The sequence below is a fragment of the Rhinoderma darwinii genome, chromosome 2, assembly GCF_050947455.1.
Source record: "Rhinoderma darwinii isolate aRhiDar2 chromosome 2, aRhiDar2.hap1, whole genome shotgun sequence".
Taxonomy (NCBI): domain Eukaryota; kingdom Metazoa; phylum Chordata; class Amphibia; order Anura; family Rhinodermatidae; genus Rhinoderma; species Rhinoderma darwinii.
In genome coordinates, this window is record NC_134688.1 from 164,258,906 (window position 1) to 164,286,581 (window position 27,676).

At 41.2% G+C, this 27,676-nt stretch overlaps 1 protein-coding gene across 1 annotated transcript in view; it reads right to left on the reverse strand.

Moving 5' to 3' along the window:
* Positions 1-27,676, reverse strand: part of ITGBL1 (integrin subunit beta like 1) — a 336,244-nt gene that overhangs the window by 22,484 nt on the left and 286,084 nt on the right. Inside the window, exon 10 of the mRNA XM_075852439.1 lies at positions 768-881. Within this exon, the coding sequence (XP_075708554.1) occupies positions 768-881 (114 nt within the window). The remainder of the gene's footprint in view (positions 1-767; positions 882-27,676) is intronic.

The following is a 27,676-nucleotide window of genomic DNA, read 5'->3' on the forward strand; positions in this document are numbered from 1 at the left end:
CAGCAACTGTAGTGTATATTTAATCTTGCTAAAGGGTTAAGGACATTTGGCCATAGTGTTTCAGACACCAAAAAAATAACGAGCACAAAAATGCTACAAAACACGCCACTGAAAACACGCCAAAAAACTGAGTGTGAATCCAGCCTAAAGAGTGAAAATTCTCTACATCTACGACTAGCTTTCAGGTAGGCATAGATGTTACTATACCAACTATCCAATATTTATGTAATATTGAAATGTAGATTGAATAATATTATATATGCAAATATTTTTTGCTGTAATCATAGCAATAGCAGCAAAGATTTCAAGTTTGCGATGAAAGTCTCGGTTGGATTTTGTGTAAAGCTAGGATCGGGTAATAATGAATAGCAATAAAGAACATTGCTTAGAAGTGTTCCGACCAATGGGAAATATTTCCATCAGTTCAAAACAACCGAATTATCACCATAGGTTATCGCCATCAGATTGACTGAATTATCCCATTTTATGGCCGCCTTAATCTTCATACTGTGTTTCAGAAAACAAACCATATCTTCAGTCTTTGATAGCAATAGGCTCACTTTTGTGATGTGTCTGCCTAAAAAGCTCTGTGTATTCATATTTTATTTCTTCAAAGCTGTAAAAACAAACCAGGGAAGAGTTTGGATCTGGAGAAAAAGTGTCGTAGGCAGAATATTTTCTATGTGCTGTTTGAATATCAAGGCACAACAATGCGAGGAAGAATCTTTCTTGACAAGAACGGTGATTGCATCTAACATTCTGTTTACCTGTGCAAATAAGGCCATCATGTTTGTCGCAGTCTCTGTCATCACATTCACAGAATTCCCCTGAAACATACCAGTCCTGTGGTGAACAGAGGCACGTTCCACAGTGGCAGGAACCTGAAAACATAAATGACCATTATTTGTAGCAATAGATACGTGTTAATTGATACAAAGCCAAATTTTTCATTTACTGAATGCCGTTTTAATTAAAAAAAATTGTACAATAATGTCACACTTTTAAAGTGACATTTCAGTAGGTTTTACATTGAAAATAAAGATACTTTTTGATATACAACTTGTTTATTTTTCCTTTATCTTATCTCCTATCTAGTGCATGTTAGGATTGTTTACATTACTGCTTGTTATGGGGTTGCCATGGTAACATGAACAAATTAACTCTTCTGGACACCCTGTCATGTGCCCTACAGGTCTTTAACCCCTTAATGACCAGCCCATTTTAAACCTTAATGACCAAGCTATTTTTTAAGTTTTTCCATCGTCGCATTCCAAGAGCTATAACTTTTTTATTTTTGCGTCGACAGAGCTGTATAAGGTCTTGTATTTTGTGGGACAAGTTGTATTTTTTAATAGCACCATTTTGGGGTACATATAATTTATTGTTTAACTTTTATTAGCTTTTTTTGGGGGGTAATGGAAAAAACCCCATAAATTTCGCCACACTTTTTTGCGACTTAGATTTACGCCATTTACTGTGTGGTATAAATAACATAATATCTGTATTTAGTGGGTCATTACGATTGTGGCAATACCAAATTTATATAGATTAGGTATGTTTTACTACTTTTACACAGTAAAAGCACTTTTTTTTCAAAATTATTTGTTTTTGTGTCGCCATGTTTTAAGAGCCATAATTGTTTTATTTTTACGCCAATGCAGCTGTATGGGGGCTTGTTTTTTGCGGGACGACTTCTAGTTTTTATTGGTGCCATTTTGGAGTATATGCAACTTTTTGATCACTTTTTATCAAATGTTTTTGAAGGCAGGATGAACAGAAAACAGCAATTCTGGCATTGTTTTTAATTGTATTTTTTACGGCTTTCACCGTGGGGGTTAAATAACATAATTGCTTTATAGTTGGGGTCATTTGGCGATACCAAATATGTGTAAATTGTTTTTTCATATTAAAGTATTTTATAAGGGAAAAAGTGGATTTTTCATTTTTTTTTATTTGGCATTTTTATTTATTTATTATTAACTTTATTAAACTTTTTGTTAACTTTATTTTTAGTCCCACTAGGGGACTTCACTATGCCATCTTCTGATAGCTTTTATAACACACTGCAATACTTCTGTATTGCAGCATATTATTCCCTGTGAGTGTAAAACTGACAGGCACCTGCTAGGTCATGCCTCAGGCATGGCTTAGCAGGCATCCACTACAGGCAGACCTGGGGGCCTTTGTTAGGCCCTCGGCTGCCATAGAAGCCATTGACACCCTGCGATTGCAGGGTACCGATGGGGTGAGAGAGGGAGCACCCTCCCTCCAAAACCGCTTGGATGTGGCGCTCGCTATTGTTGTACGATATACATTCAATGAGTGCTTAGTGAGAAAATGTTGGCATCATTACAAAGTTGCAAAATTGAGGCAGAAAAAATACTACATGTCTGCAACATACAAATCAAAATATGAATAAATCACCCAGGTTAAACAGTATAACATTGCAGTACATAAAGACATACCATTGGTAATTACAGTTAAAGGGTGAATGACAAGAAGTACCATCTCAAGCCTCTTGGAACCCTTTGTGGGAGGGGTCCTAAGTGGGGGTACTGTTTACTCACCTCACCCTGCTCCGGTGATGAATTTCGGCAAGCAGCTGCCACTCCTGTTGAAAGCCACCTCCGGGCTCCCATGCTGCCTCCCCTCCCACGATGTTGCAGCTTCCTGCTCCTATCTGCCAGCCATGTCATGGTGACTGGCGGCTACTGATGTTCTCAGACCTGGTGACCTATCTAAAGGAGAGGCTTTCATGGATCCCTGGATCAAGTTACATCCTGTTTTTTTACTCTTTTGTCTATTGCTATTTGACTGACAATGGCTATGTTTCGGGTTTATGCTCCTGTTTTGCCCTCTGGACTTGTCACCTAGTTTATATGATTTTACTGGTATTGACTCCTTGCCTGACTCCTGACTACGATTCTGTCTCATCCTCCAACTTGCTGCATCCTAATTGTTTAACGGTTGACGACCCCTGGCTGCGTTCCTGATTTCGCTAAAAGTTCTATGCTACAGCACATTCACTGCCAATCGGTGACTATTCCGGAACCACGACCTGACAATCTGACTAGGAGAAAGTCTAAATCTCCTTACGGGGGTTAATGGTGAAAAATGGGAAGATTTCTTAGAATTCACACCCCAGTCTAGCCAGCGCCAAACCAATTGATGATCCACATTTTCAGTGAGAAACGCTAAAATAACATATGCTATTATTTGTATATTATGTATAAATGTACTGCAAAATACAACATAACAAAAAATAAAGTCCTAATGGATAATATATATTGCTTTCAAATATATTTAATTAATTATTTGCTTAAATATGAATTCAAATTGTACTTCAATTATACTTCTAATTCATAATTCCCTACAACTGAAGATCCATCAACATAAAGAAGACTAAGAAGAAAAGGGTGTCGCCTGGAGTACACCAAGACTGCAAGCTGACAAACCGCAGAGAATTGGAATTTTCTCATGGCTCTGCAGGTTATGATTGGAACAGTTCCAAGGTCAGGGTCCTTCTTTCTATACAATTATCTAATATACTCTATAAAGTGACTTAAGGTGGAGATGAACTTTTAGACCCATTTAAGACAGGTAGTTTATTCAATGACATCAGTGAAACGCTTTCACACTGCAGTTAGTGCTGGTTTGTTGTGACTGTGTATATATTCAAACAGAGAAAGCAGCAGCACTCAGTCTCAGTGAGAGCAGGCTTACATATGTGAATGGGTGCCAGCAAGCAGTCCAGATCCTAGGACTGTATCAATATTCAGAAGAAATACCGCTGTATGCTGGCTTGAATAAATGACAGTTTTTTCATTCATCCTGTTGGAGTGCTGCAAGATTTATTTCTTCTGTATATATATATTCATTGAGATGGACTAGTATATATATACACTAGTCCATCTCAATGAATTTAATTTATTTCAGTAATTCAATAAGTGAAACTCATATATTCTATAGGTTCATTACACACAGTGATCTGTTTCCAGTATTTTTTTTCTTTTAATGTTGATGATTATGTGTAGAGATTTATTTATGTTACTTATATAGCACCAACATATTACGCAGCGCTGTACAGAGGTCCTCTTATTTTACTGTCCCCATTGGGGCTCACAATCTAAATTCCCTTTTGGTATGTGGGAGGAAACCAGAGTGCCCAGAGGAAACCCACACAAACACGGGGAGAACATACAAACTCCATGCAGATGTTGTCCTTGGTTGGATTTGAACCCAAGACCCCAGCGTTGCAAGGCAATAGTGCTAACCACTGAGCCACTGTGCTGCCCATAGAGATGAGCAAACCGGGACAACCAAACATCGTGAAAAGTTCGGTTCGCAGCGAATCCGAACTTCACCGGGTTCGGCCGAACACGTTTTGACCGAACCAGGGCGGGCAGAAAAAACATTACAAAAATATTATACTAATCGGCAGCCACTTGTCTCTATCAATCACTGATAGAGAAAAGAGGCTGCTGATTAAAAATAAAATAAAAAGCATTTCATACGTACCCGGTCGTTGTCTTGGTGACGAGTCCCTCTTCTTCCTCCAGTCCGACCTTCTTTCCTGACGCGGCAGCCTGTGATTGGCTGCAGAGGCCGCGGCAGCCTGTGATTGGCTGCAGAGGCGGTCACGTGGGATGAAGCGTCATCCCTGGAGGCCGGCCTTCTGACGTCATCCTGACGTGCGGGACCGACACTACAGCCTGTGATTGGCTGCAGCGGCGACATGGATGAAACGTCTTCGCTGGAGGCCGGACAGGAGGAATGTAAGTATGAACATATTTATTTATTTTTTATTACATTAAAATTTTATTTTCCGCGCGCCGAGCATGGTACTGTCAAGGTTGCTGAAAGAGTTAGTGCAGTCCATTAACTCTTTCAGCACCCTGGACAGTACCATGCTCGGCGCACGGAAATTACAGGTTCGGTCAGAACTAGTTCGGTCCGAATCGAACTTTTTCATGAAATTCGGTGAACCAACCAAACTGAACTTATCATAAGTTCGCTCATCTCTAATTATGTGTAACAGTTAATGAAAACCCAAAATTTTGTCTCTCCGAAAATTTTAATATTGGGTAAAAGTTCAAGATTGTGGACTCATGGTGTCACACTCTAATCAGCTAAGTAACACAAAACACCTGCAAAGGTTTCATAAGCCTTTAAATGGTCTAACAGTCGGTTCAGTAGCTACACAATTATGGGGAAGACTGCTGTGGTATATCTAGTCCAGAGTCAGCGCAGCCGTCTACCAGGAAATTTTAGAGCACTTCATGCTTCCCTCTGCTGACAAGCTTTATGGAGATGCTGATTTCATTTTCCAGCAGGACTTGGCACCTGCCCATACTGCCAAAAGTACCAATACCTGGTTTAATAACCACAGTATCACTGTGCTTGATTGGCCAGCAAACTCACCTGACCTAAACCCATAGAGAATCTATGGGGTATTGTCAAGAGGAAGATGAGAGACACCAGATCCAACAATGCAGACGAGCTGAAGGCCGCTATCAAAGCAACCTGGGCTTCCATAACACCTCAGCTGTGCCACAGGCTGATCGCCTCCAAACGACGCCACATTGATGCAGTAATTCATGCAAAAGGAGCCCCGACCAAGTATTGAGTGCATGTACTGTACATATTTTTCAGTAGGCCAACTTTTCAGTATTAAAAAGAATTTTTGAAATTGGGCTTATATAATATTCTAATTTTCTGAGACACTAAATTTTGGGTTTTCATTAATTGTCAGCCATAATCATCAACATTAAAAGAAAAAAAATGCTAGAAATAGATCACTCTGTGTGTAATTAATCTATATAATATATGAGTTTCACTTTTTGAATTTAATTACTGAAATAAATGAACTTTTTGATGATATTCTAATTCATTGAGATGGACTAATATATGTATATATATATATATATATATATATATATATATATATATATATACACTACCGTTCAAAAATTTGGGGTCACCCAGACAATTTTGTGTTTTCCATGAAAACTCACACTTATATTTATCAAATGAGTTGCAAAGTGACTAGAAAATATAGTCAAGACATTGACAAGGTTAGAAATAATGATTTTTATTTGAAATAATAATTTTCTCCTTCAAACTTTGCTTTCGTCAAAGAATGCTCCATTTGCAGCAATTGCAGCATTGCAGACCTTTGGCATTCTAGCTGTTAATTTGCTGAGGTAATCGGGAGACATTTCACCCCATGCTTCCAGAAGGCCCTCCCACAAGTTGGATTGGCTTGATGGGCACTTCTTGCGTACCATAAGGTCAAGCTGCTCCCACAACAGCTCTATGGGGTTGAGATCTGGTGACTGCGCTGGCCACTCCATTACAGATAGAATACCAGCTGCCTGCTTCTTCCCTAAATAGTTCTTGCATAATTTGGAGGTGTGCTTTGGGTCATTGTCATGTTGTAGGATGAAATTAGCTCCAATCAAGCGCTGTCCACAGGGTATGGCATGGCATTGCAAAATAGAGTGATAGCCTTCCTTATTCAAAATCCCTTTTACCTTGTACAAATCTCCCACTTTACCAGCACCAAAGCAACCCCAGACCATCACATTACCTCCACCATGCCTGACAGATGACGTCAGGCACTCTTCCAGCATCTTTTCAGTTGTTCTGCGTCTCACAAATGTTCTTCTGTGTGATCCAAACACCTCAAACTTCGATTTGTCTGTCCATAACACTTTTTTCCAATCTTCCTCTGTCCAATGTCTGTATGCTTTTGCCCATATTAATCTTTTCCTTTTATTAGCCAGTCTCAGATATGGCTTTTTCTTTGCCACTCTGCCCTGAAGGCCAGCATCCCGGAGTCGCCTCTTCACTATAGACGTTGACACTGGCGTTTTGCGGGTACTATTTAATGAGGCTGCCAGTTGAGGACCTGTGAGGCGTCTATTTCTCAAACTAGAGACTCTAATGTACTTGTCTTGTTGCTCAGTTGTGCAGCGGGGCCTCCCAGTTCTCTTTCTACTCTGGTTAGAGCCTGTTTGTGCTGTCCTTTGAAGGGAGTAGTACACACCATTGTAGGAAATCTTCAGTTTCTTGGCAATTTCTCGCATGGAATAGCCTTCATTTCTAAGAACAAGAATAGACTGTCGAGTTTCACATGAAAGCTCTCTTTTTCTAGCCATTTTGAGAGTTTAATCAAACCCACAAATGTAATGCTCCAGATTCTCAACTAGCTCAAAGGAAGGTCAGTTTTATAGCTCCTCTATACAGCAAAACTGTTTACAACGGTGCTAACATAATTGCACAATCGTTTTCAAGTGTTTTCTAATCATCCATTAGCCTTCTAACACAGTTAGCAAACACAATGTACCATTAGAACACTGGAGTGATGGTTGCTGGAAATGGGCCTCTATACACCTATGTAGATATTGCATTAAAAGCCAGACGTTTGCAGCTAGAATAGACATTTAGCACATTAACAATGTATAGAGTGTATTTCTGATTAATTTAATGTTATCTTCATCGAAAAAAACTGTGCTTTTCTTGCAAAAATAAGGAAATTTCTAAGTGACCCTAAACTTTTGAACGGTAGTGTGTATATATATATATATATATATATATATACACATATATATACATATATATATGTATATATATATATATATATATATATATATATATATATATATATATATATATATATATATATATATACATACAGTAAATGTGCAATTGTTGAAATATAAGATGTATTATGCAATGAAATAAAAAGGAGATGACCATGATTGCTAAATTTTGTAATACAGATGGCACCCATAGGGAACACAAGGGAGCTTCATGCATGTGATAAGAGAAGTGAGGTGACTAGAAGGAAGGCACAGGGGCAGTGTGGGCAATGTTGAAATAGAGGAATGCGAGAGGTTAGTAGGTCATAAAAATATTCTGTATGAGAATGAAAGACTCACCACAGGGAAAAGGCAGTTGAAAAATACAGAAAGGAGTAAAACATAGATACTTGCAGATGCTGAGCATAAAAGCACAAACAACAAAAAAACAAAAACATATTATTAAAAATTTTCCCCACAATATTTAGCATTTTTAAGGGAAATGTTCTATTGTAAACATATATTATAATAATGTATGTCTAAAGTACCATTCACAATAATGAGCAGCATTGTAAAAAGAATGTGGTTTTATATCCAAATAATGTGTTTGTATGATAAGTTATAACAGCTGACAAATTCAGCTGTTTCTTACTTCACTGTGGGATAAACATTTTCGTTTTTGTGACATTAAATTATAATTTATTTTTATAGAGATGTTATTTTGGATGCTTTTCAATATGACATAAGAACACTATTTTACTTTTGGGTGTAATTGAGAAAAAAAAAATCTAGTATTTGTAATGTCGGGGTAGGGAAACAGACAAGTGAGCCCTAATCTACCCGCCACTCAGTCCCTGCCTACTTGCAACGACCCGCCCTAGGCGACGGGGTACAACTGGGCGACGGTCCCTACACTCAATAGGTGCACGACATACAAACAGACAAGGGTACAAAGAAGCCAGGGAAATGGGGAAGTTGCCCACGGGAACACCGTGAGCAACAAGCGAGGTGAATGAGCCGAGTCAAACAAGGAGATGAGCGAGGTACAAAAACGCAGAGCAGAAGAGTGGTCAGAAAAGCCAAGGTCAATCACAAGCTGAGGATCAGTAGTTCAAGAAGCTGCAGCAGGGCCAGGAAACCAACAGAGAAGAATCACAAGCAAAGGAGGAACAGGAAAGGCAGGTATAAATAGACAGAGGGCGGGAGCTAGCTCCGTCTGGCCAGGCTGTGATAGGCTCTCCCACTCCTAAGCCTGCCATCCTGGGTGGTGGAAGATGGAGTCAGTCTCACAGACATAGAAGCAGGTGCAGACTGATTACCTATGGGCGTCGACACAGAAGTTGTGTCTGGCAGATCCTTTACAGTATTATTTGCAAAATATTCATTATGTAGCATAAAGTGTATTGTTTGCAAACAAGGGGATAAAGAATTGGCCAATTGAAATGGCGGGTGTGGGTGGGGACAAACACCAAGCCCCTCCGTTCTAGGTTTCAAAACCCATCACCATATGGGGGAAGCACTTTGCTCTTTGCCATGTGGCTCTTTGTCTTCTATGTAGGATGCTGGTTAGTATAATACTACAGTGTTGAACTAGAAAGTTTAAAAGCATAGAAATGACCTCATATTAGGGAGAAAATCCAACTCTAAATATGGCAATTGTGTGGCGTAACAACCGCTATAGCAGCCATAGCGGCTGCTACAGGGCCAACGGCATGAGGGGGCCCGTGTCGCACGCCACATAACTTTAGATGCCGGGATGGGGGGCACAGGCCCCCTCATGCCCGGTGGTGTCGCTAGTACTGGACAGCCAGGGCCATGGGCGACTGCCACATTCTAGTTACGCCCCTGTGGCAATTAGAATAAATCCATGGATTTTCCTATCTTCAGTAAAAGAAATGATCGAAACTATTCTACAGAAATTGAATTCGGTCAGAATTAGAAAGAAAAAGGATTACATGACCTCAGGCATGCTTTCCCATAATGCCTTGCAGGCACTCTTCCCAAAATGCACTACCCATATATGTTGCTGCCACTTGTCTGTGTGTGACGGTTACATTAAACCGATACCCATAGACTATAATGGTATCCGTTTAACAGATACGTTATAAGCGTGGGTCATAACAGAAACCATTACAGTCAATTTGTAATGGATGTGTTAAACGGATGCCTTAAGGTATGTGCACACACACTAATTACGTCCGTGATTGACGGACGTATTTCGGCCGCAAGTCCCGGACCGAACACAGTGCAAGGAGCCGGGCTCCTAGCATCATACTTATGTACGACGCTAGGAGTCCCTGCCTTGCTGCAGGACAACTGTCCCGTAGTATAATCATGTTTACAGTACGGGACAGTTGTCCTGCAGCGAGGCAGGGACTTCTAGCATCGTACATAACTATGATGCTAGGAGCCCGGCTCCCTGCACTGTGTTCGGTCCGGGACTTGCGGCCGAAATACGTCCGTCAATTACGGACGTAATTAGTGTGTGTGCACATACCCTTAGGGTATGTGCACACGTAGTGACCAAAAACGTCTGAAAATCCAGAGCTGTTTTCAAGGGAAAACAGACCCTGCTTTTCAGACGTTTTTTGACCAACTCGCATTTTTCGCGGCGTTTTTCGCGCCGTTTTCGTGGCGTTTTTTACGTCCGTTTTTGGAGCTGTTTTCATTGGAGTCTATGAGAAAAAAGCTCCAAAAACGTCCAAAGAAGTGTCCTGCACTTCTTTTGACGAGGCTGTATTTTTACGCGTCGTCGTTTGACAGCGACGCGTAAATAACAGGTCGTCTGCACAGTACGTCGGCAAACTCATTCAAATGAATGGGCAGATGTTTGCCGACGTATTGTAGCCCTATTTTCAGACGTAAAACGAGGCATAATACGCCTCGTTTACGTCTGAAAATAGGTCGTGTGAACCCAGCCTAACAGTGGCATCTGTCACCCAAAGATTATCACAGATATGCCATGAACTCTCATGACCCCAGTTTATGACGTCTTAGGCCCCATGCACACGACCGTGGCCGCAATCACGGCCCGCGATTGCGGGCACGGCCGGCCGCTGACTGACAGCCACATTTTCGGGCCGTGCTCCCATACAAAGTATGGGAGCACGGCCCGCAAAATGCGAAAGAACGGACATGTTCCATAATTCCCGGAACATTTCCACTGCACTGACACCCTTCCGTAGTGCTACGGAAAGGTGTCAGTGTTCAATGAAAGTGAATGGCTCCGTTTTTGTGGACCGCAATTGCGGTCCACAAAAACGGAGGTTTTTTGCTGTCGTGTGCATGGGGCCTAAGTTTAACGGATACCATAAGGGTATGTTCACACTCTTCGCAAAAAACGTCTGAAAATACGGAGCTGTTTTCAAGGGAATACAGCTCCTGATTTTCAGACGTTTTTTGTGCAACTCACGATTTTCGCTGCGTTTTTCATGGGCGTTTTTGGAGCTGTTTTCAATAGAGTCTATGAAAAACAGCTCCAAAAACCTCCCAAGAAGTGACCTGCACTTCTTTTTCGCGGCCGTTTTTCAAAACAGCCGTGCGAAAAAACGGCCTGTCGGAACAGAACGCCGTTTTTCCCATTGCAATCAATGGGCAGATGTTTGGAGGTGTTCTGCTTCCAATTTTTCAGCCGTTTTTCGGGCGTTTACGGCCCAAAAAACTGCCGAAAACAAAACAGGCCGTGTGAACATGCCCTAACAGTCTATGGTAACAGATGCCACTGTTAATGTATATGTCGGGAACTTTTCCAGGCATATACATCAAAAGAAGGCAAAATACATGACGTGAACTAGGCAGAATTGGCATAAAAAGAACTAGAAATGGGGTTGGATTTATCTTGGACATGGTCCTAGAAGACATCAGAGAAAACTCAAGTTTTCTGAGCAATCAGGACACATTCAGAACAAACTTATTTTTTTTGTGACAAATTATTTATTGACATTTTTCAAAGAAACATAAAAAAAATATACAAAAGTAAACAAGATTATGGAATTGTACATGAGCATAGGAGGTCAAAAACGATGTAAACATATGCATATAAAGGATAAGGGATACACAATTATATAGAAATAGGATTGCTAATATATTAAGGCTCTGTGCACATCTGCGTTGGGGTCCCGTTCTGGCGTTCCATCAGAGGTTTTTCGTCAGAACGGGACCCTGAGCAGACACAAACTGACACAGACGGAAACCAGAGGTTTCCATCACCATTGATGCCTGTGGTTTCAGTTTGTCTCTTTTGTGCACCGAATCCATCGTTTTGCCGGAAGCAATAGCGTAGTCGACCAAGTAAGGGATCAGTCCATCAGACTATTTAAAGGAAATTCCCTTTGCAGGTTCAACTGTGTAAGTTTGTGGATATCCATATTTAGAATTAAAGATTTCGAGGTATTACCTTTATAGTAGCTAATCTCTCAAAATTCCTGAATGAGCTTGATTACGTGAGGTAAAGTGTCATTAGGGGAGGATAAGCACAATATGACATCATCCGCGAAGAGACCTCTACGATGTTCGGTAGGGCTTAATGAAACGCCTTTGATATGTGGTGACATTTTAACTGCCATAGCAAATGGCTCCATGACCATAGTAAATATCATGGGCAATCAAGGGCAACCCTGTCTTGTGCCGTAGGTTATGGAAAATGGGGTCAACAGCGCACCTGTGGTGTACACCTGGGCAGGGCAAAATGTATAAAAGGCCATAATAGCAGACAAGAAGGAATTTTGGACGCGGTCAAACGCCTTCTTCGCTTCCAGAGTAACGAGCAGAGAAGGCATTCGCCGAACCTCAGCTTCTGAGACAATATTTATAAACCGTCGTGTACTATCTTCTGTTTGTCTACCTTTAATAAATCCCACCTGATCTGGACTAATCAGTTGGGGAAGAATATCCGCAAGACTGCTGGACAGAATTTTTGCATAGATTTTTAGGTCTGTATTCAGTAGGGAAATTGGGCGAAAATTGGAAGGAACATCCGGAGATTTGCCCAGTTTGGGTAAGGCGACTACTAGTGCTTTGAGCATTTCAGGGGGGAAGGCTCCATGTTCAATTACCTCATAAAATGTTCTAGCCAGATAGGGAGCCAAAAGAGTTTTATAAGTTCCAAAGTACACATTGGTAAGAAAATCGGGTCCAGGGGATTTATGGGCTTTAAGTGACAATATAGCTTTGAAAATCTCCTCTTCAGTAATGGGCATAGAAATACATTGTAGTTGGGCAGGGGAAATGGAGGGTAAATCCAATTGGGCTAGGAAACATTTTATTTTTATCAAGTTGGGGTTATACGGTAAGGGGATCGTTCTGTAAATTGTAAAGTGACTCATAATATTCTGGTAGGGTATTAGCTATCCCCCTAGGGTCCATTATGCGTTCCTTGAGTATTATACATAAATGGGATCCGAGATTTACCATTGTGTGCTTTAAGTTTCTTGGCTAATAATGACCCAGGTTTATTACCACTCCAATAGAATGACATTTTGAATTTCCATAGAGCCAAGACATATTTATGGCTATTCAATTAGTGTAGCTGATGATTAAGGTCAGAGATCTCCGCTACGCGTGCGTCAGGGTAAGATTTTATTTAGTCTATGTAAGGTACTCAACCTAAAGAGTAATTGACATTCAGTGTGTTTTAAGGACTTTTTAATGTGTGAGGCAATCTTTATGAAGTGACCCCTGATAGTGGCTTTGTGGGCACACCACAAAGTGACATCATTAACTTGACCATTGTCGTTGTAAGAAAAATATTCCTCTAAGTGAAATTTGGATTGAGAAGTCTATTAAACTGTTCCTGTATGGACAATGAGATCGGAGCATGGTCCGACCATTGCAATCAACCAATCAATGCAGATTGAGTTCGATTAATGAGATCCTTGTCTACAAGAAAGAAATCAATTCTCGTATAAACCGTATGCGAATTAGACTAAAAGGTGTATTCGTGGTCACTATAATCATGCAATCTCCAGATATCAAAAAGGCCATGTTTGTGCAAGAAGCTGGAGTAGGTTCTTTACAGCGTACAGTAGACGTAGAATCCATGGTAGGCCATAGCGTCAAATTAAAATCCCCCACCAGTATTAATGAACCCTTTTTATATTGATTTGCCAAAGATATCATCTTGCGCAAAAAACTGTGTTGTTTATAATTAGGCTGGGTTCACACGAGCATGTTCGGTCCGTAATGGACGGAACGTATTTCGGCTGCAAGTCCCAGACCGAACACGCTGCAGGGAGCCGGGCTCCTCCCATCATAGTTATGTACGACGCTAGGATTCCCTGCCCCGCTGCCGGACAACTGTCCCGTACTGTAATCATGTTTTCAGTACGGGACAGTAGTTCCACGGAGAGGCAGGGACTCCTAGCATCGTACATAACTATGATGCTAGGAGCCCGGCTCCCTGCACTGAGTTCGGTCCGGGACTTCCGGACGAAATACGTCCGTCCATTACGGACGTTAATGTGCTCGTGTGAACCCTGCCTTAGAGGCATATACAGATAGAATAGTATATTGAATATTGTTAATAAGACATAATAGCATAACATAACGACCCTGCTCATCAATAAATACAGTTTTCAAATGGAAAGCGGCTGAGTTGTTTACCGCTATGGAGACTCCACATTTCTTACCCGTGGCTGGGGCCGAGAAAATATGCGTGAACTTTTTGTGTTTAAGCCTATGTGCATCCTCTTTGTTAAGATGCGTTTCTTGAATACATAAAACATCCGCCTGTGAAAACAGAGCTTCAGACCACAATTTAGATCGTTTGAATGGGGAATTTAATCCCTTAACATTATGTGATACAATCTTAAAGACCATTGTCAAAATATAGAATTGCGTACGCCTGACTGAATAGTCATCTATCAGTAAAAGGAGAGTCTCCACAGCAGTAGCAGTGCAAGGTTCATGTATAGAATATTCACAGATCCTAGAAGCAAGATAGAACAATATCCAGAGGCAAGGAATAAACAAAGTGATACAACAACAAAATAATGAAAAGTCACCGGGAATCTTGGCATAACCAGGCCAAGAAACCCCACATACACAGTAACATTCTAAGTTGGGGTCCAGGTAGAACATACCAGGAATTGAAAGAAAAATAACATAGCATTCACGGCATTTAACTTCATGCCTGTGTGCAAACCTAAGGAGAGAAAAGGTAAGTTAGAATGTCCTCACCCATACCGGGACTGAAATGCTGATCAGAAAAATGAACAAATAGTCAATTTGCCGCCTTCTTGTTGCGGGACACGGTCTCCCAGTCTGTAGGTAGAGTGGATTGAGATGACCCGGATCTTCGCGGAGGGAAGTCAGAAGAAATCGATTAACCCCACTCTTTACATAAGCGCGCTGTGAGCAAATGCTCTCCTCCTGGCTAGGGTTGCCGCAGAAAGGTCTGCAAATATGGAGATCTGATGAAATCTTGAAGGTAAGGTAGGTTCAGAGCAAGAAGCTTCCACCAATCTTTCTTTAATGTGAAAGAAATGGATGCGTACTATGACATCTCTCGGAACTGAGGGAGGCAAACTCTTCGGCTTAGGTAAGCGATGAGCTCTATCAATGATTAGATCAGTTGGAGAGGCAGATGGGAGCAAACTAGCGAAAAAATTCACCATGAATTCTAAAAGTTGGTCCGCCTTAATTTGCTCAGGGATACCTCTGAACCTCAGGTTGTTCCTCCTCAAACGGTCCTCAATATCAGCAAGTTTAGCTTTAAGAAATTCGAGATCATCTTCCATAGCAGTAGATGCATCCACAATTTTATTATGGGCTGCAGTGAGTTCAGACATTTTATGCTCGATATGGGAAGTGAGTTCTCTTATTGAAGTACCCTCCGTCTGAAGGTTCCCCAGTGCTCTCAACAAATCACTATTTAACGATTTATGCAGGTCAGCCAACAGAAGTTTCATAGTGGCTACTAAGGTGTGCAGGGGATTGCAAGTGAGGGGATGAGGGAAGATTTAAACATTCGTCCCATGAAATAGGAGTTGCTTGCAAAGAGGAGACAAAATAAATTGTATTATGTACCTGAGCACATGGGCTGCCACGTGCAATGGCGTTCTCATATCCCATCTCGTCAATCGGTGCAGCAGATATCTCAGGAGAGGCAGGAATACTTTGAGACAAAGCCAGAGACAGCAAGAGTTCAGATAAGAGGAGATCCCCGACTGGAGGGGATATCTCCTGTTGCGTGTGCCATGTTGGGAGGAATCAGAAGCCGGGAAAAACGTTGTTAATTTCAATGGGCTTTTCTTTTTTCGGCCTCTCACCATGCTGTGATAGATACCAGGTATAGCAGGTTTAAGGTAGGAAGGTTTGCAAGGCTAATGAGCTGCGTAGTGGCGCTATAATCGCCGTTCAGGCAGGAGCTCGGAGATCACACGTCTGACTTCATGCGCTAATAGCCACTCACCCAAGATAAACTTATTTTGAACAAATCGAATCAGACGTCCGATTCCACCGAAGTCGAAACCGAAAGGAATTTTGGGAAATTAGCTCATTTCTACTCCGCACTCTAGTACATATACTATAATAAGTGATGTTATATTTTTCGAGAAAAACATCCAGGCACCTCTTGAACTTCTTCACTGAATCATAACCATAACAACTTCCTCTGGCAGAGAGTCCAATAGTCTCACTGCTCTTACAGTAACAAAACCCCTTCTATGTTGAGGTAGAAACCTTTCATCTAGATGTAGTGGTTGCCCCCTTATCTCCTTCAATCTCTCCCTCTCTCAATCTCTCTTTCATTTTTAGGATCAAATGTCGGACCCCACTAATCAGACAATCATGGCATATCTTAGCGATCATCAATTTATAAGATAAGAAATCCCCTTTAAAGGGAACCTGTCATCAGCATTTCATCTACTCACCCCTCGCTGGCCGCTACAGTCAAAAGTTCATTGCCGTTATCCCCTCTCCTAAACTCCTCCTCCGACTGTAAATAACGGTCAGCAAACATTTTGCGCCTTTTATGGTAATAATCCGGCAGTCTTGTTCGTTCCTCTTCTTATGCCCGCCCACCACCGAAAACTGGCCCACCCTGAATGCTGTCAATCAAAAGTAAGCTATTTAATCAAAAGTAAGCGGTCACTCAAAAGTAAGGAGGAGGGGTTAACTTGGAAAGGCTTGAGGAATGAAGATATGACTCTTTTCGGTTACATATACATGATTTTTCACCCACTACCATCAGGTATTGCTGGTTTAAAAGGTGAAATGCTGGTGACAGGTTCCCTTTAAGAAAGAGTGCAATTTAGACTGTAGCTAAAGGGGTGAATGCACCGCTCTAGACATAAAGGGGTTACAGACTCTTCTATTCTGTTGCATTCTAATTTTGTTTCCTTCATTTGTTTGAATTATGAGTCACAACATCCTTTGCATATAGCATGTCCACTTTAGAGTTGTAGTTTATTATAACCTTGTGTCATTATGTAGGTTTGTTCTTTGGAAGCGTCTGCTGTTCTGCTCATTGCTTTGTTTCAGATTAAATTATATTCTCACAAGTGACTATCCTCCAGCCACTGTCAAATAAGCCAAATATAATTTTACCCCTCAGCATCACACTTTGTTACTTTGAACTCACAGTTCCTGTAGCTTAATCACAGAGCAGTCTTTTTCTTGTTCAGAATAAATAGGATAGTAGATATATAATGTAAATTAGTATTCAGTCCCTTTTACACGGGCCAATTATTGGGCAAACGAGCGTAATTATGAATGTCACAGATACGCAGGGCAACAAACAGCCGATGAACGAGCAAACCCTCATTCATCGGCTGGTCGTATCATTTATGCAGCAGAAAATATTATCACTGTCAGCAGCACATCTCCTTGTGTAAGGCTGAGTTCACATGGGGCGGATAGGCTGCGTAAAGGTACGACGCAGCGTATCCGCCCCGGTTGCCGCAAGGAATTCCTGGCGAAAAACCACACCAAATTGTGGTGCAGTTTGTCGCCCGGAATGTCCGCTGTGAGAAACTGCAGTATTTAGCTGGCCTGCTGGCAGGTCAGCCTCCTGGGATGACGTTTCTTTCTGTGATTGGCTGCAGCGGGGATCATATGGGATGAAATGTCATCCCAGGAGACCGGCCCTCTGATGCCATCTAGGCCGGCCTCTTGGGATGACGTTTCATACCATGCCACTGCCGCTACAGCCTGTGATTGGCTGCAGCAGTCACATGGGATGAAACGTCATCTCAGGGGGCCGGCCTGCAAAATGTATAAGTTTTTTAAAAAATTTCTAAGTTTCGGTTTTTGCGGCGTAATCGCTGTGATTCCGCTGCAAAAGTCGCAACACTTGACTGTTTGTTGGAGGTTTTAGATCCCCATTGAATTCAATGGGGAAAACCTTCAACAAACTACCGGCGATTCCGCAACCACAATTGACATGCTGCGGCTTAAAAAAAACACACCGCAGGTCAATTTGTGTGCGAGATCTCCACATATCATGTACGCAGTGTGTGGATGAGATTTCTTGAAATCTCATCCACTCCTCTGCTACTGTATTATGCTGCAGATTTTCTGCAACTAAATACGTTGCGGAAAATACGCAGTAGACTAGTCTTAAACAGAGAGTTGTGCTGCCGACATGATAGTAATGTATAGGGAAGAGAAATCATAGTAACGATCGCTTGTCCCCATACATTACTAATCACAGCTCTTTGTGAAAGGAGCAAACGAGTGCCGATTAGCGAGCTGTCTTATTGTTCCGCACTTGTTGTTACCCTTAGGATCCTATTTCACAGCCCGACGTGTAAACGAGCGCTGATCAAGGAGGCAGCTCGCTGATCGGTGTTCGTTTGCTCCTTTCACAAGGAACAATGTTTGGTTATGTATGGGGTTGAGCAGTCGTTACTAAGATCGCTCGTCCCCATGCATTTCTATAGTGTCAGCAGCATGTCTCCCTGTTTACACAGGGAGATGTGCTGCCGATAATGATAATATTTTAGGCTGCAGAAACGATACGATCAGCGGATGAACGCTAGTTTGCCCAATCATTGGCCCGTGTAATAGGGCCTTCACATTAGTATACGTATAAATGTCATAAGATGACCTTTGAGACAAAATAACACTTGTTAAAGATTATGTGCACATTAGCTATTCATTGAACAAATAATATTCTATTATTTAAAACTACAATGGCAAAAAAAACCTTGATAATACACTGTATGAAACATATTTAAACTTTTTTTAAAATTACAATCTCCACCTATCAACTTTGGTATACCTACAAAACCAATAGTTTATTGCCCAAATGCATCGAAAAAAATAAATAAAGTGAAGCAGCTTTGCAAATAGATTTGATAAAAAAAAAATCCTACTTTTTTGTACTACAGCTCCTATGCAAATCGATATGTCTCTATGGTTACAGTCTACAAACGCAGTACAGTCTGATCCTGCAGTTATTCTCCATACCAAGCTATAGGGGACAGATGGAAGGGAGTTTGACTGCAGGATCAGACTGAACATAGTTTATTTATAGTCTCTAACCATATTGCCACATGGTTCTGCATAGAAGCTGTAGATGGATTTTTTTTTCATCAAGACTATTTACAAAGTTGCATATTTTTTTTGTTTATTTTGAATACATTGGCGCACTAAAAACATTATATAAATTTGTGCATAGATGTTTAGCATACCCCCTATGAGGTAGTTAAAATTTTTCCTTAGACTAGCGAACAAAAATCCTTCCTGATTCCTAATATCTGCATAAATCACAAGATCTATTGCCCATTTCCAGCAATCTAATACAAATACCCTGTAATATGACGTCATTCAAGAAGGGCATCCAAACGTTTTCTTTTAAATTAATTCAAGAAATCAATAGTTTAACCCCTTCATGACCATGGGTCATTGATGCCCCTGTGTCCAGGTCAAATTTTAAATTTTTGATATGCACTTCTTTAAACGATAATATCTTTGGAACCACTTTGAATATCTCAACTATTTTTACTTTGTTTTTTTTTTTTACAAGACTTATGAGGCTTTCATTTTCTAGATTCGTTTAATTAATTTAGTGGTTTTAATTTTTCTTATGAGCATACTAATAATGAAATAAAAAACACTTTTTTGTTTAATTTTACACATATATTAGATATATTAGATATATGCACATATCTATATCTATATATATATATATATATCTATATATAGATATATATATATATATATATATATATATATATATATATATACACTACCGTTCAAAAGTTTGGGGTCACCCAGACAATTTTGTGTTTTCCATGAAAACTCACACTTATATTTATCAAATGAGTTGCAAAATGACTAGAAAATATAGTCAAGACATTGACAAGGTTAGAAATAATGATTTTTATTTGAAATAATAATGTTCTCCTTCAAACTTTGCTTTCGTCAAAGAATGCTCCATTTGCAGCAATTACAGCATTGCAGACCTTTGGCATTCTAGCTGTTAATTTGCTGAGGTAATCGAGAGAAATTTTACCCCATGCTTCCAGAAGGCCCTCCCACAAGTTGAATTGGCTTGATGGGCACTTCTTGCGTACCATACGGTCAAGCTGCTCCCACAACAGCTCTATGGGTTTGAGATCTGGTGACTGCGCTGCCCACTCCATTACAGATAGAATACCAGCTGCCTGCTTCTTCCCTAAATAGTTCTTGCATAATTTGGAGGTGTGCTTTGGGTCATTGTCCTGTTGTAGGATGAAATTGGCTCCAATCAAGCGCTGTCCACAGGGTATGGCATGGCGTTGCAAAATGGAGTGATAGCCTTCCTTATTCAAAATCCTTTTTACCTTGTACAAATCTCCAACTTTACCAGCACCAAAGCAACCCCAGACCATCACATTACCTCCACCATGCTTGACAGATGGCGTCAGGCACTCTTCCAGCATCTTTTCAGTTGTTCTGCATCTCACAAATGTTCTTCTGTGTGATCCAAACACCTCAAACTTCGATTCGTCTGTCCATAACACTTTTTTCCAATCTTCCTCTGTCCAATGTCTGTGTGCTTTTGCCCATTTTAATCTTTTCCTTTTATTAGCCAGTCTCAGATATGGCTTTTTCTTTGCCACTCTGCCCTGAAGGCCAGCATCTCGGAGTCGCCTCTTCACTGTAGACGTTGACACTGGCGTTTTGCGGGTACTATTTAGTGAAGCTGCCAGTTGAGGACCGGTGAGGCGTCTATTTCTCAAACTAGAGACTCTGATGTACTTGTCTTGTTGCTCAGTTGTGCAGCGGGGCCTCCCACTTCTCTTTCTACTCTGGTTAGAGCCTGTTTGTGCTGTCCTCTGAAGGGAGTAGTACACACCGTTGTAGGAAATCTTCAGTTTCTTGGCAATTTCTCGCATGGAATAGCCTTCATTTCTAAGAACAAAAATAGACTGTCGAGTTTCACATGAAAGCTCTCTTTTTCTAGCCATTTTGAGAGTTTAATCGAACCCACAAATGCAATGCTCCAGATTCTCAACTAGCTCAAAGGAAGGTCAGTTTTATAGCTCCTCTAAAAAGAAAAACTGTTTACAGCGGTGCTAACATAATTGCACAAGGGATTTCAAGTGTTTTCTAATCATCCATTAGCCTTCTAACACAGTTAGCAAACACAATGTACCATTAGAACACTGGAGTGATGGTTGCTGGAAATGGGCCTCTATACACCTATGTAGATATTGCATTAAAAACCAGACGTTTGCAGCTAGAATAGTCATTTAGCACATTAACAATGTATAGAGTGTATTTCTGATTAATTTAATGTTATCTTCATTGAAAAAAACTGTGCTTTTTTTTCAAAAATAAGGAAATTTCTAAGTGACCCTAAACTTTTGAACGGCAGTGTGTATGTATGTATATACAGTGAAGGAAATAAGTATTTGATCCCTTGCTGATTTTGTAAGTTTGCCCACTGTCAAAGACATGAACAGTCTAGAATTTTTAGGCTAGGTTAATTTTACCAGTGAGAGATAGATTATATAAAAAAAAATAAAAAAAATCACATAGTCAAAATTATATATATTTATTTGCATTGTGCACAGAGAAATAAGTATTTGATCCCTTTGGCAAACAAGACTTAATACTTGGTGGCAAAACCCTTGCTGGCAAGCACAGCAGTCAGACATTTTTAGTAGTTGATGGTGAGGTTTGCACACATGTTAGATGGAATTTTGGCCCACTCCTCTTTGCAGATCATCTGTAAATCATTAAGATTTCGAGGCTGTCGCTTGGCAACTCGGATCTTCAGCTCCCTCCATAAGTTTTCGATGGGATTAAGGTCTGGAGACTGGCTAGGCCACTCCATGACCTTAATGTGCTTCTTTTTGAGCCACTCCTTTGTTGCCTTGGCTGTATGTTTCGGGTAATTGTCATGCTGGAAGACCCAACCACGAGCCATTTTTAATGTCCTGGTGGAGGGAAGGAGGTTGTCACTCAGGATTTGACGGTACATGGCTCCATCCATTCTCCCATTGATGCGGTGAAGTAGTCCTGTGCCCTTAGCAGAGAAACACCCCCAAAACATAATGTTTCCACCTCCATGCTTGACAGTGGGGACGGTGTTCTTTGGGTCATAGGCAGCATTTCTCTTCCTCCAAAAACGGCGAGTTGAGTTAATGCCAAAGAGCTCCATTTTAGTCTCATCTGACCACAGCACCTTCTCCCAATCACTCTCAGAATCATCCAGATGTTCATTTGCAAACTTCAGACGGGCCTGTACATGTGCCTTCTTGAGCAGGGGGACCTTGCGGGCACTGCAGGATTTTAATCCATTACGGCGTAATGTGTTACCAATGGTTTTTTTGGTGACTGTGGTCCCAGCTGCCTTGAGATCATTAACAAGTGCCCCCGGGGAGTTTTCGGCTGAGCTCTCACCTTCCTCAGGATCAAGGATACCCCACGAGGTGAGATTTTGCAGGGAGCCCCAGATCGATGTCGATTGACAGTCATTTTGTATGTCTTCCATTTTCTTACTATTGCACCAACAGTTGTCTCCTTCTCACCCAGCATCTTACTTATGGTTTTGTAGCCCATTCCAGCCTTGTGCAGGTCTATGATCTTGTCCCTGACATCCTTAGAAAGCTCTTTGGTCTTGCTCATGTTGTAGAGGTTAGAGTCAGACTGATTAATTGAGTCTGTGGACAGGAGTCTTTTATACAGGTGACCATGTAAGAAAGCTGTCTTTAATGCAGGCACCAAGTTGATTTGGAGCGTGTAACTGGTCTGGAGGAGGCTGAACTCTTAATGGTTGGTAGGGGATCAAATACTTATTTCTCTGTGCACAATGCAAATAAATATATAGAATTTTGACAATGTGATTTTCTTTTTTTTTTTTAATATAATCTATCTCTCACTGGTAAAATTAACCTAGGCTAAAAATTCTAGACTGTTCATGACTTTGACAGTGGGCAAACTAACAAAATCAGCAAGGGATCAAATACTTATTTCCTCCACTGTATATATATATATGTGTGTGGAGAATTTATTACCTGAAATTTTCATTTCCTGGAGTCCATAGGCAGCACACTTCAAGAGGCTCTATCACCACATTATAAGTACCCTATCTCCTAGTGTTTTTTTTTTTTTTTTTGAAAAACAATCTATTTTCACCAAGTTATGAGTGATTTTAGCTTTAACCTAATTACTTTCTTAATGCCCAACTGGGCGTGTTTTTAGTTTTGACCAAGTGGGCGTTGTAAAGAGAAGTGTATGACGCTGACCAATCAGCATCATACACTTCTCTCCATTCATGCAATCAGCACATAGTTATCCTGCGTTGTTCACTATGTGCTGTCACATACTCATGCAATAATGTTACTGAAGTGTCTTGACAGTGAATAGACATCGCTTCCAGCCAGGACGGGATGTCTATTCACAATCCCGACAACGTTTGTGTGGGACTCACAGCCCACCACTCACAGATTCCCCCTGTAGGTAGTGCCACACAGCACCTTCTAGGTAGCGCCACAAAGCCACTTGTAGGTAGCGCCACACAACTTCCTTGTAGGTAGCGCCACACAGCCCTCTCGTAGGTAGCGGACACAGCCCCCTTGTAGATAGCGCCACACAGCCACCTTGTAGATAGCATCACACAGTCCCCTTGTGGATAGCGCCACACAGCCCCCTTATAGATAGCGCCACACAGCCCCTTTGTAGAGAACGCCACACAGCTACCTTGTAGAGAGCGCCACACAGCCCCCAGTAGAGAGTGCCACACAGCCCCCTGGTAGGGAGTGCCACACAGCCCCCTGGACGGGAGTGCCACACAGCCCCCTGGTAGGGAGTGCCACACAGCCCAAAGCCCCCTTGTAGGTAGTGCTTCACAGCCCACAGCCCCCTTGTAGATAGCACCCCCCCCTTCCTGTAGATAGAGTCACTGTAGCTCCCTGAAGGAGCGGAATCCCCGTGTGGCCGGTGATTCCGCTCCTGGAGCACTACGCTTGATTTCTCTGTCCATATATGGACAGTGACATCAGGGGAAACTCCTTAAGTGGAATTCCCGTCCACAGCGTTGCCGACACTGTGACCGGGGATTCCACTCCAGGAGAAGCTCCTGTCGTCTGTGTCCATTTATAGACAGTAACGTCATTGGCTTCTCCAGGAGTGGAATCCCCGGTCACAGCGTGGATGGGGATTCCACTTTAGGAGTTTCCCCTAATGTCACTGTCCATATATGAAAAGTGGCATCAAGCGAAGCGCTCCAGGAGCGGAATCCTGGGCCACACGGGGATTCCGCTCCTTCAGGGAGCTACAGTGGCGCTAGTAGATGCCCGATGTCGCCGCTATCAGCCGATTTGGCTGCTACAGTGGTAGCGACGGCACTGAGTGAAGAAGCGCCTGGGCGGAAAGGCGACTGCTGAGTCGCCGGGCCCGGGCACTTCTGAAACAAGCAGGGGAAGGGAGCCAGCGCAGCCCACCTGCTGGAGTGATACACCCTGTGCGAAGGCACAGGTCGTACACCCCTAAGACCGGCCCTGGCTGTAACATAAAGTCGACACCTGCATGGTATGGAGCGGACTCAGCCCTTTTGCCGGCCCCATACTTTCCCTACCTGGCTATGACATAGGTATACGTCACACGTCGAGAAGGGGTTAAAAAAGTAAGCTTTCTTTCCTCTTAAATAAATAATCACAATTTAACTTTCTTCGCATACATACTTTTTTTTCTGCATTTTTTTTCATTCTTGTAAAAAACAACATTTATTTCATGCGTTTTTTCACAATAATTTTCGGCTGCATTTTTTTATTTATTTACTACATTTGTAACATGTAAATAACATACCTAGAGCATGCAGTGTTTTGAAAAATATGCCACTGACCCAAAAAATGCACTATTTCACTATAGACTTTCAGCTTGCTTTGGCCACATTATTTTTTTCCCCCAAAAAAATGCCAGGAAAAACGCCACAAAAAACGCTATTTGTAAAACTACCCTTTTGCTAATCTTTTTTATTACTGACATTCACTCATTCCCTTAATTACTTTGGTTGTACCCTCTCTGCTATGTCTTGTTTACATACTGATGCTCAAAACTGGATATTATTATTTGATAGTATGTTAGAAGTTTGCGTTTATTAAAGGGGTATTTCCAGAATCGATAATTATCACCTATCCACAGTATAGGTCATAATTGTCTGATCGCTGGGGGCACTACTGCTGGGACACCCGATGACCCGAATCTCCAGATCCTACTCACTGCATTTTCTGCAGTGAGGAGGAGCATGGATGGAGCAGCAATCAAGCATGCACCCGCAGCTCCATTCACCCACTTAATTGAATGCCCTCCTCACAACATTTTAGCAGTGAGGAGGAACAGGGTTTATCGCAATCGGTGGAGCCCCCAGAGATCAGCCAAATATCACTAATTATCACCAATACTGTGGATAGATAATAATTTTTGATTCTAATACTAGCACTTTAAGATACTCTAAAACAACATCCCTTAAAAACCAAGGGATTTAAAAGAGATCCTATTGCTACATCCATGGGATCTTAGGTTAGTTTCACACCACATGTTTGGGCTCTATGCTCTGTATATTCGCAAGGAAATGCTTCCATAGTATATGTCTTCGTGTCCATAGACTATCCTTAGCCAAGCCTATGCTAAAAGAGCGTCCTTTTCACATACGTTTGGCTTGCATAAATTTATATATCTTTACCTTTACTGAAATGTAAAGAGTAATCAACGTACTGTAGTCGTAGTCAATGGCAGTCATATGTAACTGTATAGGCATAAAGTCAGGTGAGGACATAGAGAAGAGTGGTCCCAATACCAACAGAAAATGAGGCTCCCATATGGTGCTGGCTGTTATCACCATGCCATCCTCGTAACAGGATAGTGCAGTGCTTGTTGATCCTCCTACCCATCTCTTGTACAACAAAAGGGACATGTGGCCCTGAGGCTACTTTAGACCCTTAGCTCTCCTTCCTTCATGGGCACCAAAGCATTTGCCTTGACTGCCCCTACGGACTTATATGTACATCCTTGGTACATATATGTTAGACAGGACGTATATTTTCACATTTATATAGTTAAATCAACGTACTGTTGCTATAAAAATTTTTGCAAAGCCATGTTTATCGTTTGGCACAATTTATTGTTTTATCACAATGTGTTATTTGTGGTTTCCATAGGACCGCCGGTAAACCTGAGTTAACACATTGTCCAAAAATAAGAGTCAGTAACAAATCTGCTATCTCTGTATTTTGGGAATTATGGCTGGACTTAACTTCTTTAACTAATATTTTTACTCTGTAAACTTGAAAACAAGTGTTCACGTTTTTATTGTAATGACAGATGTTGACAAATTTGTAATAGCTGTAGATTATAATTGTTTTACTTCCAAAGCAATTCCCAGAATCCTCTTATCAGCTGTCTGTGTTGATGATACCTTATCTGGAACCTTTTGCTGAGAACTAATTACTGACTCATTAGCTAATGAGTTATGCTGTGTAAGAAGCTATCAAACATTAAAAACGTACAAACTTGGCATTTGACCTTAATTTTGTGGCTTGCTTAAATGATTTGCCCTTTAAACACTAAAGATTATTTGACACAAACATGTACACGCTTTTCATTGTAGCTTCTTATGCCCTTAAAGGGAATGTATCATTAAATAATGACATATTATTTAAATCAGGTTTTTAGTACAAATATACTAAAATATACTAAAAGTATTACTATTTATTTTTTATTTTGGAGCTTTTTCTGTTACTATCCAGAAAAAAAACCAAATAATACTGGCCATGAGAGCAGTCACAATAGGCACACACTTTCTGGTTTCTGTAGCTCACTAGTCAGCTTTGCTATATAGATTGGAAAAAAATAGCCAGAGTCATATCATTATAATTAGAGGCCGGGGGATTTAATAACAGCCCTACACACACTACAGACTATAAATATAGACACAGCTGTATATGCATCTCCCCTAGAGACACGGCTGTATATGCATCTCCCCTACAGACACAGCTGTATATGCATCTCCCCTACAGACACAACTGTATATGCATCTCCCCTACAGACACGGCTGTATATGCATCTCCCCTGTCACTTCCTGGTCTCTGGGGGAGGGGACGGTACTCGAAGTTCCAAACTGTAGTGGAAAGCCTTTTCCTCAAGACGTGGGCTAACTGGACACTTTTTGTAGACTGTAGTTTGTGCAACTGATTGATTTTAACTTTTGAGTTGTAAGGGTGACGGGGAGAAATCCCCTCCCTTAAAAGAGAATGATATTGTATTTGGGCCTGTAGTGGCATTTTAGCTATCACTGGAGCTCTTCAATGCACTATGATGAAAAATGTGCCTGTTGTTTTGTGCCTTTACCCAACCAGGTGGCGTTACGGTAGAAGAAGTGGTCAGTTCGGTCACTGTGTTCATATGGCATCTATATTGAATGGCCATCCAACCTCTAATAATGCTTTCGTTATGCATTCTACAAAAACTGTTATTTCTGTAAAAGGTGCCATTTTTTTTCCTGTTGTTTCCCTTGCGCAGGGATAGGGTTGGGGGTAAGTAACTGGCTTTAAACCAATGATGTTGTAATATGAATAACTTTTGAATATGGCATATGAGCGAATTGTATGAATTTTAAAACTGAATACGATAAAAATTTAATGATACCTGTTTACTTAGGT